Source organism: Balaenoptera physalus (genome assembly GCF_965194825.1).
Source record: "Balaenoptera physalus genome assembly, chromosome: 21".
Lineage (NCBI taxonomy): Eukaryota > Metazoa > Chordata > Mammalia > Artiodactyla > Balaenopteridae > Balaenoptera > Balaenoptera physalus.
The window spans coordinates 35,335,757-35,355,991 of NC_138902.1; the positions used below are offsets into that span (position 1 = coordinate 35,335,757).

Consider the following 20,235-nt stretch of genomic DNA (forward strand, 5'->3'; position numbering starts at 1 on the left):
CAGCTTATAGCCTTCTCTAAAATTCTTTTTCCTACTTTCCCAACACTGTTTAACAAAGAGAATCTTCTTGTTCTATAATGAATGAAAATATCCCTTGAAAGACAGAATTCAAAGTATAATCACATCGCCAGGCTACTAAGTAATTTGCCACAGATGAAACAAGATAAATTATGTTCACCATTATTTCCCCTGCACTGTCCATTTTTGCTCATTGGAAATAAATTCAAACAATTCTACAGGTCTGAGTATTTATTTTTCCGAACAAGGAATTTGATGAACACAAATCCAATCACTGCCCTAATGCTCTCAATACCCATTTGAATGAAGCGATTTCAACTGTGAGCTCTTTGTTGATAAGCTTTTTGAATGGCTACTTTGAGCAAAGGAGGGAAACAGAAGTCTGAGCATATCTTATTAAACATTATAGAGGAAGCATGAGTGAATTTCATGCCTCCTGTCCTTACATCAAGAGCTATTTCAAAACCCTGATGCTTTTTACTATTTCATGACATCTACCAATCAGAGAGAGCTAAAATATTCTTAAAACTACTAAGACCTTTCGCTGTTCCTCCCTCAGGGTGTTCCCATCACTGAGGATGTACTACAGGCATTGGAATAAGCAGCCTCTGGGAGGTACACTGGTCAATGAAATGCACAGAGTGGGCATCTCCCTTGGGAAATATATCTCAATTGTTAGCACGGATATTGTTGAGTGAGACACTGAGAAAAGGTTAGATATTTTGCTTATGAGGAATTTAAATTGTCTGTCTACTGTTTTTGTAGGGCAGTATAAACATTAGGTGTCAGGCTGGTCACACTGACAAACGTACACAGGATCTAATCTCTCATAAATGTATTAACTGATTTAATTAATATAAAAAACTACTGACAGAAAGTGATTGAAATATATGGGGAAAGAACAAAATAATTCAAATGTTGATAAGGAAATATATATGTAAACATATTTATTTTGTATATGTTTATACGTGTGTGTGTATATATCTATATGCCATGTCTGCATAAAGATAAAGAGACATACGAATATATAATCAATAAAAAGACATACTATTAATAATAAGATGTTATTATTACTCATACAATTAAACGCAGGGACTTCCCTGGTGGTCCAGTGGTTAAGAATTCACCTTCCAATGCAGGGGACATGGGTTTGATCCCTGGTGGGGGAAGTAAGATCCAAGATCACACATGCCGCGGGACAACTAAGCCCATGTGCTGCAACTAGAGAAGCCCGCGAGCCACAAGGAAGATCCCTGAGTGCTGCAACTAAGACCCAATGCAGCCAAATAAACAAATAAATAAATAAATTTAAATTTAAAAAAATTAAATGCAATATGATTATCTCCTCCTGATTGTCTCCTTAGCCTTTAAACATATTTTAAAATTAATTTATATTATATTACTTTATTTTGGGGGGAAATGTCTTTGCTTTCTGTGGCATGCAATTCAATGGTTTATGATTTTAGCAACAAAAAATTTTAATAGTAATCAACAGATAGTTTATTTTCCCTAATGTAGTTTAGAGATATCACTCAGAGTAATTTCCCATCATATTATTTCTATTGAAGTTAATTATTCATCTTCAGAAATTATGTTTATACTATAAATCTTTATCTATTGTAATTTTTTAATTTAATGCAGATCCTTCGTATTAAAAATACTTTTATATTAAATCTTAACCTCACTTACTCACCTGAATAACGAATCTTGAATCCTTTTTTACTGGTTGCATGATCAGTGGACCAGCGGAGATATAACTGATTACTCTTGCTTGTAAAATTTGACTGTTCAGTATGGTTTCCACTCAAGACCACTAACAGAGGACTTTGACCAGAAGAGCCTAAATAAAACAGAAAAAACAAAAAGGTTATGATATGAATTAGCACCTACAAAATGCAGACTACTTTTACTTTTGATTAAATTAGAGTCTAGCTATACAATATACAGCTATTTAGTTCCAAAGGAGACAAAGAATTCCAAATAAATAAAGCAGCAGATACATTCTCTGTTAAAAAATAATAATAAAAGAAACAATAGCCAACCGAAATAATTTCAGACATATATGCTACTAATACATAATACTTAAATCGAACAAAAAGTTACCTATAAAACAAGAGTAGTTTAAAAAATGAAAGTAGTTTTTACTATTATTAGTATTTACAACATTGAATGGATATAGGGAATGGAAATTTTCATGCAATACTAGTGAAAGTATAAGTTAGTATAATCACTTTGGAGAGCAATTTGGTAATATCCAATACAATTGAAGGTTTTAATTATATTTTTTATAAACTCCAACATATGTGCACAAGTGTTATTTATACAGCAAAATGTTTATTCCAGCATTTTTATGGCAAAATTTAGATCCTAAGTTGTGGTTTGGGGTTTTAAAAAGGCATTAAAAGTTTTTTCAAAGAAATTCTACACAGCATTTAAAATTAATGAACTAGATAAACATGTATCAGTGTAGGTAATTTTTAAAATAGCATATTAACAAGTGAAATCTGTTTGCAGATAAATATGATAGCAATTGTGTAAACATTCAAAAGTGTGCAATATACAAATTGTGAGTGTGTATGTGTGTGTGAGTGTGTATGTGTAGTCTCTGTTACCAAGATGGAAACTAGCAAGTTCCTCACAAGTGAAGACCACCATCTTTCTTCTGACACCTTTCTCAATTGCGTTCTCTAATGATTAAAGTCCTATTTTGTTTTTAAATTGAGGAATAAGCACTACTGGAGCCACAGAGAGTAATAAACTCTTGGGTTATTAAAGCTTAAAATCAATATATTCAACTTTTTTCTTTTTTGGTCAACTCAAGAGCTATAAAAGAGCCAGTGTCTTTCAAAAAACAAAACAAAACAGATGCAATGAACATGACACTTACTTCAACAAAAATGCCAACGCTTAAAAAATTATTCATATAAAATTCTGACCTTTCATTTTAGAGAGAACTCTTTGACAGTGAAACACACCTAGTCATAGATCTCTGGTAATTTCGACAGCAACTGCTTTGATATTATCTCTATTATCTATTTTGCTTATGGTTTATAATGGGCTTGATCTGTCTATATTTTAGGAAGATCACATTGTAAATGCTTCAGGCCTAAATTATTGATAATGATTTTGCTCCTGAAATAAAACGTAGAAGCACTGCCAGCTAAATTTCAATTCAACCAAGGTGAAACAAAGCAACAGGCATACATTTAGAGTGATTGTGTAAATACATATAACTATATACTGCATGTATAGGAATATGTAAGCATATACACACACAAACACACACACACAGCCCCTGAGGTTAACTGCTTGTCTGTACTTTTTTATGACACCTAATTGGCCTTAAGATAGTTTCCCCGATTCCTCATTGACAAAAGAAGCCCATTTTTGTACTTGGCTAATGCATTACTTCTTCCCACCCTAAAGGCTAAGAGGAGAGTCTTCAGTAGTATGTGTCCGTTTTAACGCACCCTTAAAAACCGTCTGAAAATGAAAATATTACCCTTCAGTCCTCTGTTCCTATGTATATAAGTATGAGTTTAATTTCCAATTTAGCAGCTCATCTTTGGAAATACATAAATTGATTCATCAAGTGTCTATCCATAGAAGCAACTTGACTATTATGATTCATCAAGTCACTAAGAGACATATAAACACACAGAGAATCAATTACAGTAATTTTTTTCACTGAATTGATTGTTATTTATCTGAACTCAATGACAAATCCATCAGAACATGTAAAAACCCTCTTATTATGTACAGCCGTAATTGTATCATGGTGTAATATTCTGGGCTATGATAATGCTTCTGTACAAAGAAAAATTATTAACATCAGTTCCATTTCAAATTGACAATTCAACCACATACTACGTTTAAGCATAGCATTGTTATATTAAAAGTTCATTAGAACTGTACAAAAATGCATGACTCATGTTGAAAACAGTATTAGCATTTGTTCAGTAAGCTATTTCACTAATCTAAAAAAACTGTACATTAAAGACTCCTATAGCACTTATGACCCAGAAATCTCTGTGAGCCATTACTTTTATATATTTCTAGTAAAATAATCATTTAGACTGATTAAAGTACTTTTAGTCCTCTTAAATTTCCTAAAATATCTTCTAAATCAATATAATCTTAGAAGAAGGGAAAGGAAGATCTTTTGAAATCATCTACTTCAAAGCCCCACATTAAAGAATTAAAGAATGATTAAAGTTAATTCAGTACATTTTCAGGGTGTGTCACCAGCATCCTAATGGTTTAAAAGTTGCAACATTAGGAACGGCATGGAAATGTTTTACCTACCGCTTGATCTCTGAGACCACACAAGCCCAAGAATAATTCATTTTCTGTTTGGGGGAGATGTAATTTACTTCAAGAAAATATTCAAGTTCTTGCATTACAGAAACATTATAGTGGCATCCTTATTACATTATGCATAGGTCACTGGTATGTGAACAAAGTTTAAAGAGACTTACCATCAAATACTTCCAGTGCATCAAACTGCTTTTCACTTTGGAAAATGTCCACGAAGATGGTGATGTTGTAGTTTGGTTCCACTCTGATGCTCCACGAGCACGTCTGGGAGTTAAAATAGTTGCCTGGATACCCTGGACTAAGGATGACCCCAGAAGATTCTGTCCGGATTTCACTGGCTGGGCATTGTGCTAAGGAACAACGCACCAGTAAAAGTTTTCCTTAACAAAATGAATCCAACTTCAACAGGATAGTTTCTAACCCTGGATATACAAACTCATGAAAGAAAAAACAACAACAACAAAGCAATCCTACTGAGATGTGACCAAATTTAATACAGGACACAAACAGAACAGGAAAGCAACATTTTAACATCACCCTATAATTTAAAACATAATTATGTATAATATATGTATGTTGATATACAGATGAGATAGAAGAGATTGGTAGATGATATACAGATGATTGATAGATAGCCATAGATGGATAGATAAATCCTATTTAACTCTAAGGAGACCAAGAGTCAAAGAGATTAAGTCTGTCAACCCAATCGGAGGGCAGCCAAGCTGAGGTAGCTGTCAACTTGAGAAGAAGAAGCACTGAACCTGAAAGTTTTCTTTACCTGGAGAAGGTGGAGAAGCCATGGTCTGCCTCCTGCTGATCTGCCATTGGTGAGGGGAGGAGGGACCCCTGACATAGGGACAGTTCATACCATATGTGCCTTTCACTCCTCATCCACTGTCTATGACTGAATTGCCCACACACCTCACTTAACTTAGGGCAGGTGCCTTGTGGACTCAACCGCAGGATCCCAAGTTTTCAACTAAAGTATAAGACCTCACCTTTTCAATGTAATATTACAAAAACATTGTGAAGTTATACACGATGATAATAAAATTATATTTATTTCTGCCTTTGATTATGCTTTTAATTATATTTAGAACGGTAAATTTTAAACATTTGATGTGATTGCTTGGGACTGATAAGAGGTGAGTCATATGGGACACCTGGGTTTCTACTGTGTAACGTGGGAGTGATTTCTAATGGGTTAATTTATCGTGAGTGAATCATTAAGATAATATGGACACCTTGACACAATTTTCCCTCTCACTGTTTTTCATTATTCAACTACTCCAAGTTAATCACAATAAAACTAATCTGTGTAGGTATGAATGCAAAAGAAAATCACCAAAGTCTCTTAATCAGTCATTTCTCTCATTGCTAATTTAAGTATCCTCCAGAAACAGTTTGTGAATAGAATTACTGAGAGAAAATTATTTCTCTTATTGCTGATGGTTCAATAATAAACAAAGATGTACCAAAACTATTTACAAAATGTTTAAAAAGTTAAATGATCTGCTTTTCCTCAATGGAAAAGAGCTTATATCAAAGGAAGTGTCTTATTTGTTGAGTTATCTCCTTTTAATTAATGAAATGTGTATTATTTATGAATACATTTCAAAACCCAAACAGATGAGAAAGCTTACATGTTTTGATTCAAGTGATGGTTAAAAAAGTATTTTCCCCCCTTTTTTTCATTTAACTTAGTATTCCAATCGAGATGTATCTTAAAATTTAGAAAATGTTTAGGGATAAAATCACCAAAGATGAAACGTTTCATAGAACCCTTTTAATAAATATGTATTTTAGGTAGATTTTAAAGTATACTTACAGTGTTAATTAATGGTAAGTAATATAAAAAATAATCTAAACCAAAACACATAGACCAAACAACTTAGTTTAAAAAGTATCTTCTTCTGTGTTGATGGTAAGATCACTCTGTAAAATATATTACAGCCTTTCAGAAATGAACGTGTTGATGTTAATAAAATAAAATAAGTTAGAGTTTTTTCTGTCTGCATGTGTGCAGGGCCTGGGGTTTTAGGATCTCCTGGGACTTGTTTTGAATTTACAATAAGAGCCAGAGGCTGGCTGTAACTAGACAGCAATAAAGCTCCTCCTCAGGGTTATAATCAGATCAAAAACATGCAAATGTTTTTCTTAAATCTAAAGCGCTATGTGGGCAGACAGTGTTACAACGTCTGACCACATGCCTGCCTGTTCCTGACATGAAGATGCTACAGAGCACATGTCATTGTGTGTTAATACACGAGAGAAGTAGTTAACCTGCATCTCTGTCCTGAGATTTCATCACCACAACTATAGCTATTAGACAACACTGGGACAGCAGACCACCTGGAAACAGGAAACCATCCACCTGCTGAAATGCACCTGGAGAGCTGAGAGCACAACCCAGGGCGTGATTAGAGATCAGACGCAGATTCTTAAACACAGTTATTCTGATTCCCTGTTTCTGTTTTTTAGAGAAGATAAAATGAAAACATCAGTGAGATTATTTGCTTCATTTCTTTTTCCGACCCTTCACAGTATTTCTTTCAGACACACATACTGTTTTGAAGATGCACTGAGTCTGTCTCTAGGTGAGCGGAAGTGCCTCCACTCCTGTTTCTCACGCTCCCTCCCACGTGCCCATCCCTTCCCTTCCTCTGGAAACTGTTGCTAGGAGCAACCCCCATTGACAGCGGGAAGGTTTCAGAGACCGTAGGCTCCCCTAAGCCGAGCCCTCCGTGCTAAAAACACCCTGTTTCCCACGGGGGCTATCGGAGGCTTCCCACCCCCGGGAAGCATCTGCATCAGGGTCCTGGCAAAGACGTCTCTGAAGGAACATGCTGCTGAGACATCGGCTTGAGCTTTGCGTCCCCTCCCTCTGCGCAGTTACTCCTTTAGCTTACTTTTGGAGAAAAATCCAGTGTGAGCCTTAAAACCCAAAGCACCTTGCAGGGCTTCAGCAAAAGTAATGGACTCAAACATTAGGATTTATAAATAAGATAAACTCTTAAGAGCACATCTAGGTATGAAAGAATTGTGATACGGAGAACTCTGTCACCCGGAGGCCTGGAGACGTGTTATTGTCACACTTATGCTTCCCAAGGAATGGCCACTCTTTGAAGGTCACTGATGGTCTTCAGTGTTCATTGATAATGCATGTTTCCAATTTTTAAAAACAATAACCATTGATGGATTTCCATTGTTTATGGGATGAAGCCACCTGACACTGAAGCCCTTTTACAATCTGGCGTCCTTTAGTTTTCCAGCCCACTTAATGCCATTTCCTCAAACACACCCTAACAACAAGCTGCTGGGGGTCACCCCCTCTTTCCTGGATGCCCTATGTCCTTTCACACTTCCAAACCTTTCTTACTGCTTCTCTTCACTTTTTGAAATGCTTCTCTCTTTTTTTAACTTGAGAAGAGTCACTTTCATGATAGCCTTCTGTGCTAAAATATACTTGGCCTCTGTCCCAGGTTCCTGGCACGGAGCTCCCCAAACCCTTGGAATTTCCTGAGGGTTGGGAGTGTCTTTGAATTGAGTTAAACTGTGGGACACTCAGCTGGTGTCTAAAGAAAATGCGAGAATTGCTTGGTGGTGTTGAAAGACATTCCAGACCCTCATTCATTTTTTTTTTTTCTAAATGAAGGTTAAGTATCCAACAAGGTAATATTCATCTGTAAAAAGTATGAACTTTCAGAACAATTTACTCCCATTGTTCCCAAGGAACAATCAACCACCCTAAAGTGGTGATCATTTTCAAAGCAGAACTTCTAAAAGTGTGGTTATGACATTTGAAGAAGTAGGACTCATAACTAGTACAATTTTTCATCAAGAATTTATTCGGGAATTGGCCCCCACTTGAGCCCAATCAAATAATAGAAAAGTACTGGAAGAAAAATGATAATTAAGTGCTTAAGTGTTTAAGTATTTGATAGACGACATCCGAATCCCTATTTCCTTTCTTAAATAATGAGGCGTTTAGGGAATGACAGCTAAGATAACTCAGTTCATTCTAAACAAATTTACTCTTGAACTGAAACAGAAGAGAACTAGGTCATCCTACATAGTAATTCCTATGAGTTCAGTAGGGCCTGGGGACCTCTGGGCTGAGTACAGGGCGCCTGTCTTGTTAGCTGGACACTGCCTGCAAACGTGTGAGAGCGGAAGTAATTCAGAGAATGATGCCCCTGTTGTGTTGATTTACTCTGTTCCTGGATTGTCATGAATCAATTTCATTTAAGTGAAAACCAGGTTAATCTTGGGGAGAGACAACAGAACGGAGGCATGTTCCCTATTTTTAAAGTAGCATGTTAAATAAACGTTTATGCCTTTCTTCATTCATCAGCTAAGACCACCCTTGCTGAAAGTCACCTATTCTGAGAAATTTAAGGCTGTGTTTGGTGGGATTAAAATCCGCCTTCAACATGTGAAGATTTACCTCAGTTAATTTTTATATAAAATGGCAAAAGATGAAACTTTTATACCCACCCCCTCTACCACCTTGAGAAAAGAATCCTCTGGAGATCACTGTCACTGAGGTAACGTGGTCCTGACACACTGGTTTTTCCAGGAAAAAAATGACATCAGTGTCCTGACTTAGCGCCCCATGCGACCCCCTGCTTCTAACAGAGGCAGCTAGAGGCAGGGTTTCAGCGGCACCGCAACCACGAGGGTCCCGCAAGTGTTTAAAGCAAGAGGCAAAGGGCGGGGGGCCCCCTCCTGCGGGCCCACTGGCTCACACTGGCTCGCACGTGGGTGCAATTCCAAAGTACTTTTTTCTCAGAAACAACCTAAGTTACTTTGGTTATTTAATAATAATTCATTCCAGATTTTCTTCAAGTGTTGAAAATCGTTTCCCTCTATAAGAGTGACTGAAATTCTGCCTCATTAGTAATGAAAATGCACAAAGTTACCAGATACTCTGGAAGAATCAATTCATGGGCCTGAGCACTTGCAAAATCAATACTATTGCAATGCAAAGAAAATTGCCTTTTATAGGGTAGATAATTAACATTATAAATCGCTTAGAATTAATTTAATATTCACTTCATCTTTACACCAATCCCATAAATGATGCAGATAAATGATCCTCATGACACATGATGCTCAGAAGATTAGTAACCAAGGTCACTTGACAATCAAATCTAGACTCTGGGTCTTCTCTTCCTAAATGTTGGCCCTTTTAAATGTTTCACTATCCCTAATGAATGATAATATTCAAATTCCCTGAAAGGGGAGAGTTCCATTCTTTAAAGGAAATAAACGTGACTGTGATTTTGAAGTTACAAAATAAAATCTATCTCGGAAAGCTCTTTGACAGGCAACCAGTCATACTTCTGACTTATACTGAGACATTTTAGCTTATTTACGCCTCTTCCAAATCTTTTTTTCTTCCAATAGTGCTTAAAAGTGGTGCCTTTAAGTAATGTATTTTAAATGATCTAATGATATTCAAATCAATTGAATCAATAGATTCAACCTCATATTTTGTTCTGCTATTATATATTATCTGTTATTGCATATGGTCTATGCAATTTAAAGCCGTAAAAATATGAAATGTGTGCATTTATTGTATGCAACATATGTGCATTTCAATATCTATACATTTTACAGAAAAAAAATAGTAAACACTATATAATTTTCTGCATGCTAAAGAATTCAGAGGGAAATGTAGTGATGCTTGCAATTTGCCTTGAATGTATCAAAAATATAGATAGAGGGCTTCCTTGGTGGCGCAGTGGTTGAGAATCTGCCTGCCGATGCAGGGGACACGGGTTCGAGCCCTGGTCTGGGAAGATCCCACATGCCGCGGAGCAACATGAGCCACAACTCAGGCCCGTGAGCCACAACTACTGAGCCTGCGCGTCTGGAGCCTGTGCTCCGTAACAAGAGAGGCCGCGACGGTGAGAGGCCCACGCACTGCGATGAAGAGTGGCCCCCACTTGCCGCAACTAGAGAAAGCCCTCGCACAGAAACGAAGACCCAACACAGCCAAAAATAAATAAATAAATAAATAAAAATTAAAAAAAACAAAAACAAAACAACTCACATTATTTAAAAAAAAAAATATATAGATAGATTAATGGATGGATAGACAGATAAGAGAAACGTGACAAAGGATATGTAGTAAATATTAATGGTGGAACTTAGGCAATGGGTATTATTTTTAAATTATTTCAACTTTGCCATATGTATGAAAATTTTCCTGACAAACTGTTGGGAAACAGCAAGACTTCTTATTTGATGTAGGTTTGATTTATTTTGTGGAGCTAGCTAAAAGCAAGGGTAAGATATTTCTGTTAGCGGGTGATTTTAATTGCAATGGAATCATAACACAGATAGAGACAAATCCAGATGCATACAAAGAAATTCAGACACATACAAGGAAGTTCAGACCAATACAAGTCACACCATGTTCCGTGTTGAACAAGCATATTTGTAGTATAAACTTCATACCTTCACACGTCGGGAGAGAGCCTTCAAACTGCAGTTGGGCGCCGAGCACACAGGTCAGCGTGTCCGTCCCGGACAGCGTGTACCCAGGGTGGCACTGGTACTTCACGGAGTCTCCTGAAGGAGCCAGCACAGCATATACTTGAAGATTCTGTCTCCAGGACACGCAGCGTGGGAATGTATTAAACACGCATGCGGCTTAAGTGAGTGCGCAAACTGTCTCTGAATCAAGATCGGTATTCATGTGTGGTCTGTTTAATGAAATGGTGTCATTTTCAGTTCTTAATTTATAAAAATGCTATCTTAAATGTAACCAATATTTCTACAGAAATTATGTAGCAGATTTTTCTTCTTTGACTGATGTGTCTATGTTCATTCCCCTTTGCGCATGGCTACTAAAAAAAAAGAAAAGGAAAGAAGGAAGGAAGGAAGGAAGGAAGGAAGGAAGGAAAGGAAGAAAGAAAGAAAGAGAGAGAGGCAGGGAGGGAGAGAGGGAGGAAGGAAGGAAGGAAGGAAGGAGGAAAGAAAAAGAAAAAGAAAGAAAGAAAGAGAGAGAGAGGGAGGGAGGGAGGGAAGAAGGAAGGAAGGAAGAAAGAGAGAAAGAAAAGAGAAATAGATGCTTGGGATTTAAGGTTGTACAACAGAATGGCTTTAATGCATCCAGAGAGGGCTATACAATGAACTTGGCCTAATTAGCACAATGCTCTCATTAACTAAGCCCTTAGGAGTAGAGCATAAATTAGGTCACATGGTTTGACCACTGGTCTGAAACAGGGTGTGACAACAGGACAGAGTATTTGTAATTGAGACAGAGAAATCCTGCATCGCAACAACTATACGGCAAACATACGCCACGGCTGGTTTCCTATTGTGACCTGATGATTGTTTAATGAAACAGATCATTAATATAAAATGAAAAAACAGAATCTCTAAATATTATCATTAAATGTATTCACCAATTGTATTCCAGTTTCAATGAAAGGTCAATGTTAGACTAATCATTATTTGAGCCACAAATGATTTTCTTCTTCTAGTTCATGAACATGGTTCCCTAACTAAACACCAGCATCTGTTTAAGTCTGTCTCTGAAAACTGCTTTTCAGGAGAAAAATACAAACTACTGAGTGATGTAGGGGGAAAATGTGCTCAAAATGACAAAAGCAAAATTCAAACGGAAAAAAAACACTGAAAATCGTGGAGATGAAGAAAGAAAAAGATATTTACTCAATGCATGACCTCTGTGTATATCTCTCTAGCAAAGCTTTAGGAATATTTCTGACAGATACTCATTTACTTGACTGACTACTGCAGTCGGGTGGGTGTAAAAAAGGTGGGTTGAGCTAACGACGTTGTAATGAAGAAAACATTACCTATTTCAAAATCCTCATCCTCAGTAAGCATTTCTGCCTGCGGAACTGCTGGGGGAGGCTGACATTTCTTGAGCTGGAATGCTACATGGTTCATAAAAGACAATAAGAGCAATTACATTTGCTGAATAAACAGAAATCTTACAACAAGCATTCCTTTTATGTTGTGTTGTTATAATGCTTAGGTACAGGAAAATGTCTGTATTTGTAAATCATAGTTTTACGAAAGTCTTGATTTCAAATGCTTACAGAATTACTTAATATCAAGGAATATCTAAAATTGAAAGGAAAAAGTATAAAATTTTAAAAATTATAATGTTTAAATAAAAACACTTTACATATATTTGGAATTCTGCAAGAGAAATGGTTCACCCATGGCCTGGTTCCACATCCATGTCTGGTTCTGACATGATCTTCCTCGGTCTCTTGTCCTGAGGAAGTCCATGTGGCAGTCCTCATGAGAGATAAGGGACTGGTATCTTTTTCCCTAAATTATTTAGCATTCATTCTCAAAATCAGTAAAGACTGGCTTGGTTCCCTCTGTAATCACATGACATTTGCTAGCGAGGTTCATCTGGAGACGGAGATGAGGAAATCTATGAAAGGTACTAAATGTATTTCAGTGGTCTCCATATCAGAGTTTCACATACAATACACTTAACTTGGAGTAAATCCAAGCTTACTACAAAAGAGATGTGAAATAATAAATACATCAGGAAGAAAAAAGGGTCATGGGAACCTCTGGCATGAAATGAGAGAAAATCCTATTGGTTCTCGGTTGGCAGAATCAAGGAACTTTAGATGGAAACAAGGTTTATGTCAACGCTATGAGAAAAATCAACTGGAATTCTTCGCCTTCATCAACAGAGTGAAAGTACACTGACCATGAAAATTGAGGACAAAGAAACCTCCATTTGAAAAGTCGCTGTGAAACTTCAGCAGGACTTGATTGGTGGAACTGTACGCTGTTTCCAGGGCTGTGTTTCCACTGAAAACTCCCAGCTGAGGTGCATTCTGGTCGGGCCCGTCCCTAGGGAAGAGAAGGGGCGTCATCTGAAGAGAAGGCTCCTAGTTAAACAGCTGCAATTATCAACCATTTTCTTCCGACAGTCGGGCTCCACCCCGGTGAAGGACGGTGCTCTGACCCCAGGAGCCATCTGAGAAGTCTGGTCTTCAAACCAGAAGCTCGGGCTCCCTTGTTCCTCTCACAGCTGACCTTTTCTGAGGCGTTTCTGAGACCAGGTCACATTTATTCTAGTGAGGGCAATACCATTTATCAGCTTCTTCCCAAATGTCCACATTTTAAAGTCTAAATTCAGAGTGTCTCTTTAATCACGGGTGAGATTTATGGAGCTCTTGCTACTGAATTGAAATATTTTAAAAACCTGAATAAAATATTACCATCTTCTAGACACCGTGTTTAGAAATATCAAGATGTTTAATATTCACAGTAGATGGGACTCCAGTCTCTCTGTGTCACGTGCATTTGGACAACAGGGGCTCACTCCGCTGTTGTTACCTGATGAAGATTTTCCTCCTACCTCCTAAATCTATCAGTTAATCCGAGTAAACCTGCTGATATTATTGTGTGGATCTTCCTTTTGGTGTTGTCTGTTTTGCTTTGCTTCTGAAATGGCAGCTTCATGTGGTCAACTTAACCTTTCAGGTTGCCCGTTCCCACTCATTCCCATGACCGGGACGCCCCTGCCTGTCAGAGTTATTTCCACAGCCTCAAGGGCTTCTTGGACTCTTCTCCCTTCTCGGCCAGCTGACGTGCTTCCCACACAACGAGACTGCGTATTCTGAAACCAGGATCTGGTCTTGTAATTCTCCTTCTTATAACCCTAAGGTGAATCCTTGTTGCTCTAGGATGAAGCCTGAAATCCTTAACATGATTTATGCGGTTCTGTATGGTCTGCCCTGCTTACCTGGCCAGGTCACCTCTTCTCTCTGGGCTCTCACGAGACTTCAGCCACACCACACCTGGTGTCTCCCAACGCCTGCAACTCTCCCTGTTCTCTTACCTTACAGATTTTCCAATAACTTGAACAACCACTACCTTTACGACAACTTTGCCAACATACACACACATGTACACACCACCACACACACACACACACACACACACATACACACACACACACACACAACCTTGTTAAGTGTGATTACTCCTTGAGTTTTCAGGGCAGTTTCTTCCAAAAGCACATCCTGGCTCTTCAACACTGGGTCATGCCCCGACGGTACGCTCTACTTTTTCTACCATAGTTTGACAGAGGAATTGTCATTCCCACTTCCCCCATAAACTCTAACCTCCAAATGCAAAGGTAGGAATAGTCATTCCCATAGATAGGAACATTTAGTCAAGGAGAGTTTAAGTCACTTATCCAGACCACGTGGCTCATTCGATAGGGAGCGAGGGCTACATCCCCACTTAGTATCCCCTACACAGCACATGGGAGGGCAGTTTTGCAAGGTTTATAAAGCACGGAGAGAAAGCTGTGTGTAATCATTTCTGCAATCATTTCTAGAAGCATCAAATTCTTATAATGGCAAAGGATCCTATCAGCTTTTCTTTCAGGAAAAAAAGCCATCACACTTAAAAATGAAAAATAAAACAGGGAATTCCCTGGTGGTCCAGTGGTTAGGACTCCATGCTTTCACTGCTGAGGGTCCCAGGCTCAATCCCTGGTTGGGGAACTCAGATCCCACAAGCTGTGTGGTGCGGTCAAAAAAATAAATAAATAAAAATTGAGACGGAAGACAAAAATGAAAAATAAAATGATCATGGGATAGTCTCCTATATCTAGAGTAATCCTGAATATATCTACCGTGTAATAAAACTCAAACACAGTACATAAGGTTTATTCTCTGTATCTCTAGATTTACTTGGTAACTTTCCTTTCTGATATCTACCTAACTACTCCATTTCTAAATAGATGTAAGTGACACGTCAGTGGTTACAAGAATGGTTTATCACAACGACAGATGGGTGTTTCTCAGGGAAGGTTCTCATACCAAACAGCGATGTAGTCGTTGACAGCTTCAGTCTGCAGCAAGGTGAAGTTGATGTAGACGCCGTGACCGGGCGGCACCACGATGAGCCAGACACAGTCCTTCAGAATGGGGTACTCGCCCGGAAACCCAGGGGAGTAGATGGTCCCGTTCTGAGATGTCACGTTGTACCCGCAGGGAGCTGAGAAGGAAGTGAGAGAAATCAAGCCCACACGGTCCACTTACAAAGGACACAGTGAAATGTTTCTCAGTCTCTAAGGTCCCACAGCCAAAATTTTCCTTCTAAGAAATAATTGTGAAATATCTCTCAGTAACTACTTTGTCAAAATAATCCCCCTAAAGTCTTAAAACCTTGGAAGAATTATACTTCTTAGCTACGTTATCTAGGTTTCATTTAATATATTCTCCAAACATTCAAAATACCCTTAGGATAAAATCATTTCCACATAATTAAAAAGAAAAAAAAACCCTTAGTCAGTTGTCTCCTGTGACTGAGATGATAATCCGTTGGACCATCCGATGCAAGGGGTGTTGAAATTATGCATAAATATTTAACTGAAAGACAATTTTTTTTTTGTTTTAAGTGAGATTTCTAAAGCCTATTTAAACTGTCTAAAAGAGAAGCATCTAAGTCTATTTGCCTTGAAACAAAGACATAATCAATTCTCCCCAGATCTACACCTGGAGAAACGAGATAAAATTACGTCAGTGGTATTTTACAGAAGCGCTCCCATATCTCACCAGCTATCAATGATGTGAAGAATCCCAATACTCAGAGTCCATTTTTATTTTACTTAATAAAGGGATCATCACTGTTGCCATGGAAATTATTTTATTTTATGGAAAAATGAAATGACCATACATGAGCAGAAAATCTGAGACGTATTCTTTAATTTAGATTATAGAATAATGTATCAAAGTCATAGACAAGTAGACTTTTTAATCAAACTAAAAGCCAATAGATGCTATAAGAGTGTCTGTTACTAACATGAATCTTGTGAGGCTTTCAAATATTTGCCACAAAAGTCATAAAATTTAGGTGGAGTGAATAAGCTGAAATACATTTTTATTAGAAGTTCAAAAACAATTCAGAATGATGACTGATGAAATACCATGAAACACTATATGACACATTAACTATACAGATGCACACTGATCTCAAAGGGGTTAGAAAATACACCAGTGTCAAGTAGACTGAATCAGCCCGAGTTTTGGGTAAATTCATTAGAAGGGGCTGTGGAGAACATTTTACAAGTTTTATAGCATAATTGTAAGTGGGGTTTGGAGTCAGACGGACCTTGACGTGTAACCTAGCAAAACAAAGTATACAGATACTTATAATCTTTAAAATAGGGCCAGAAAACACGTTGCAGTCACAACAAGCTATGGTGTACCCTGAAGATGCCATACTTTTTCTCAGCTGCAAGCGTCATGCCCTTGTCCACCTGCACGAAAAGCCCACGTGCTTTTCTCCTACCTTGCTGCCCGGTGAACTGGTCTCTTCCTTCAAAACGCAAATGCCACCACCCCCTGAAAGTCTCTCCTGGTGGCTTGGGCTCCAGGTGGCCGTGGTCTGGTCACTTGTCCCTGGGCTACAGTTCACGGCCAGCTGTTCTTCACCATTAGACTAATGTCAGCAGGCGGAAGTCAGGGACTGTGTCCCCACCCCCACCCAACCTCCTTGCATTAATCCCATTGCTGGGCTCAGATCTCAATAAACATGGACAACAAATAACTGAGAGATTGAAAATGAGTGAGACAATGAATAGAAAACACTTTAAAAATAAGTGTTGACAGCAACATCCTTTTTGACCCACCTCCTAGAGAAATGGAAATAAAAGCAAAAATAAACAAATGGGATCTAATGAAACTTAAAAGCTTTTGCACAGCAAAGGAAACCATAAAGAAGACGAAAAGACAACCCTCAGAATGGGAGAAAATATTTGCAAACGAAGCAACTGACAAAGGATTAATCGCCAAAATATACATGCAGCTCATGCAGCTCAATATCAAAAAAACAAACAATCCAATCCAAAAATAGGCAGAAGACCTAAATAGACATTTCTCCACAGAAGATATACAGATGGCCAACAAACACATGAAAGGATGCTCAATACCACTAATCATTAGAGAAATGCAAATCAAAACTACAGTGAGGTATCACCTCACACCAGTCAGAATGGCCATCATTTAAAAATCTACAAACAACAAATGCCGGAGAGGGTGTGGAGAAAAGGGAACCCTCTTGCACTGTTGGTGGGAATGTAAACTGATACAGCCACTATGGAGAACAGTATGGAGGTTCCTTAAAAAACTAAAAATAGAACTACCATACTACCCAGCAATCTCACTACTGGGCATATACCCTGAGAAAACCATAATTCAGAAAGAGTCATCTACCACAATGTTCACTGCAGCTCTATTTACAATAGCCAGACATGGAAGCAACCTAAGTGTCCATCGACAGGTGAATGGATAAAGAAGATGTGGCACATACATACAATGCAATATTACTCAGCCATAAAAAGAAACGAAATTTGAGTTATTTGTAGTGAGGGGATGGACCTAGAGTCTGTCATATAGAGTGAAGTAAGTCAGAAAGAAAAAAACAAATACCATATGCTAACACGTATATATGGAATCTAAAAAAAAAATGGTTCTGAAGAACCTAGGGGCAGGACAGGAATAAAGACGCAGACGTAGAGAATGGACTTGAGGACACGGGGAGGGGGAAGGGTAAGCTGGGACAAGTGAGAGAGTGGCATGGACATATATACACTACCAAACGTAATATAGATAGTTAGTGGGAAGCAGCCACATAGCACAGGGAGATCAGCTCGGTGCTTTGTGTCCACCTAGAGGGGTGGGGTAGGGAGGGTGGGAGGGAGATGCATGAGGGCGGAGATATGGGGATATATGCATACGTATAGCTGATTCACTTTGTTATACAGTAGAAACTAACACACCATTGTAAAGCAATTATACTCCAATAAAGATGTTAAAAAAAAAAATGTGTGTTGAAGCCATTGGGCTGACATACCTGATGTGTGACTTTAGGTTATTCATTTGGTATTGATTTATACCTCTAAGATTTCCCTTTAGCATTCTGACTCTTTAATTTGCATCTAAAACCACATTATATGGAGTAGTACCCTTCCCATTGGGGGGAAGAAAACAAAACAGAACAAATAAACAAAAAGCATGGTGCCCACCTCTTAAAGGTCAAAATAAATGATATGGTTATTTTCTTGGTAAAACACATTCTGACATTATGTCACTTAATATATTTGCCATGATCTACCTATGATATTCAAATAACAAATCCTTTCACTCATGTATTCAATGAGTGTTTATTGAGAGTCTATTATGTACCAGGCAGCGGGGCTAGAGCTGGGGATACAGCAAAGACCCACAGACACCCCATCCCTGCCCTTGCAGACCTCACTGCACACCGTGTAGTGATGAGGAAAGATGTTAAAAGCTAAATAAGTATAAAATTCAACTTGGGTAATAATACTGTCAATGCACGTGCAACGTTTTCTCAAGGCAAGATCCTGCTGTGTGGCCTATAGGGAGAAAACGTACGACCCTACAACAGTGAGTCAAAGCTGCATCTCCATGTTCTCTGGCCTGTCCAGGATGTCTTCCCAGAGACCTTCCCCTCACCTTAGTGGCACCAAAGGTGTATTTTGAGTTCCACGTCTGAGCAGCACCTCAGGTGAACGTTGAAGCAACAGTGAACCTGTGATCTAGCTCACATGAAATGCACCCACCCCCATGCTCTCCCTGAGGGTGAGATTCTAAGAAGACCCTCCAGCGGAGATCAGTCACGAGCCCAGGGGGGAGCATCCAGTCACAGGAGGGGTCCCTGTACCACAGCCAACCACCTGTCTGCCAAGGAGCCCGGTCCCAGCAGGAGGGGCAGGCAACCCACCAGCCAGGAGAGAGACCATCAGGGTATTGTGCACTGCACTTCGCAACCGGGAGTGATACAGATGCCACACTCCCCTCCACCCCAGGGGCCAGAGTCAACACACGAGTATCCGTCTATGTATCCACGAGCATACACTGAGGCAGCACGACTTACAAGAAGAAATACACGCAGTTGTGGCCTTCTTCCTTGTTCTTGGCACAGAACTCCTAAAACCCTCAGAATTTCCAAAGTGATGAAGAAGATCAAACTGTCTTTTATTATTCATAACAGGCCCCTTCCAGCCACACCTGCGTTTATGTTAATGCAGTGATTTGGAAATTTTTCCTGTTATAAATGACAGTCTGGAGTATAATAGCTTCTTGAGTTCTGCGAGTCCTACTAGTAAATTATCCAACCTCAGGGTGGCTTGGGGGCAGTCCTGGAACTTGCACGAGGTACCAGGAGTCTTGGGCTGTCTTGGATGTCTGGAGGATTTTTAGCTTCACGGTTTGGCCAACTCTGGGTAGTATTACACATCATATATCATCCAAAAAGATATATCTTGTTATCTTCACACTGACAAAATAATTCTAAGCCAGCAGTTATTTCCATGTTGGAAAGTTGGATTTGAAAAAGCAATGAAATCTAATTAAATACATAATTCTATTTTTTTATATCAAGCCAAGGAGTCTCCTGTTTACATATGAATTCAAAGGATTCCGGCAAAAATTGCAAGTAAAAAGGGCTTTCAATCCTGACAATTCAAAGTAATTTATATATATAAATATATGAATTTTTAAATGGTGAGTAGTACAAAAGGTTTCTAAAGTGTGTTAATAAAAAATACCAGATATGTTACTGCTATTCTTAGTTTTAGAAAATAATTTTAAATGCTATTTTATGTTATTAAATTTATAGTCAACTAAAATAACTATTTAAAAAAAAAATACAGTGACTGTTTTTCTTTTATAGCTGTTTATATAATGATAAAGAATGGAAAAGTACAGGTGAAAAATATGATTTAAAAAGTCTACCAATTTGCTTTTTATTTTTTTTACTTCTTCAGTAGAAATTCAAACACAGCCAGATGCCTTTCCCTTTTTGCCCCTGGGATATAAGTATTTAGCATTTCAAAAGTCCACA

At 38.3% G+C, this 20,235-nt stretch overlaps 1 protein-coding gene across 1 annotated transcript in view; it reads right to left on the minus strand.

Moving 5' to 3' along the window:
* The window catches only part of CSMD1 (CUB and Sushi multiple domains 1), a gene marked incomplete at its 5' end in the record, with an annotated part of 1,822,885 nt that overhangs the window by 114,729 nt on the left and 1,687,921 nt on the right, over positions 1 to 20,235 (minus strand). Inside the window, 6 exons of the mRNA XM_082444064.1 lie at positions 1,712 to 1,858; positions 4,497 to 4,685; positions 10,804 to 10,917; positions 12,171 to 12,251; positions 13,052 to 13,197; positions 15,183 to 15,360. Of these exons, the coding sequence (XP_082300190.1) occupies positions 1,712 to 1,858; positions 4,497 to 4,685; positions 10,804 to 10,917; positions 12,171 to 12,251; positions 13,052 to 13,197; positions 15,183 to 15,360 (855 nt within the window). The remainder of the gene's footprint in view (positions 1 to 1,711; positions 1,859 to 4,496; positions 4,686 to 10,803; positions 10,918 to 12,170; positions 12,252 to 13,051; positions 13,198 to 15,182; positions 15,361 to 20,235) is intronic.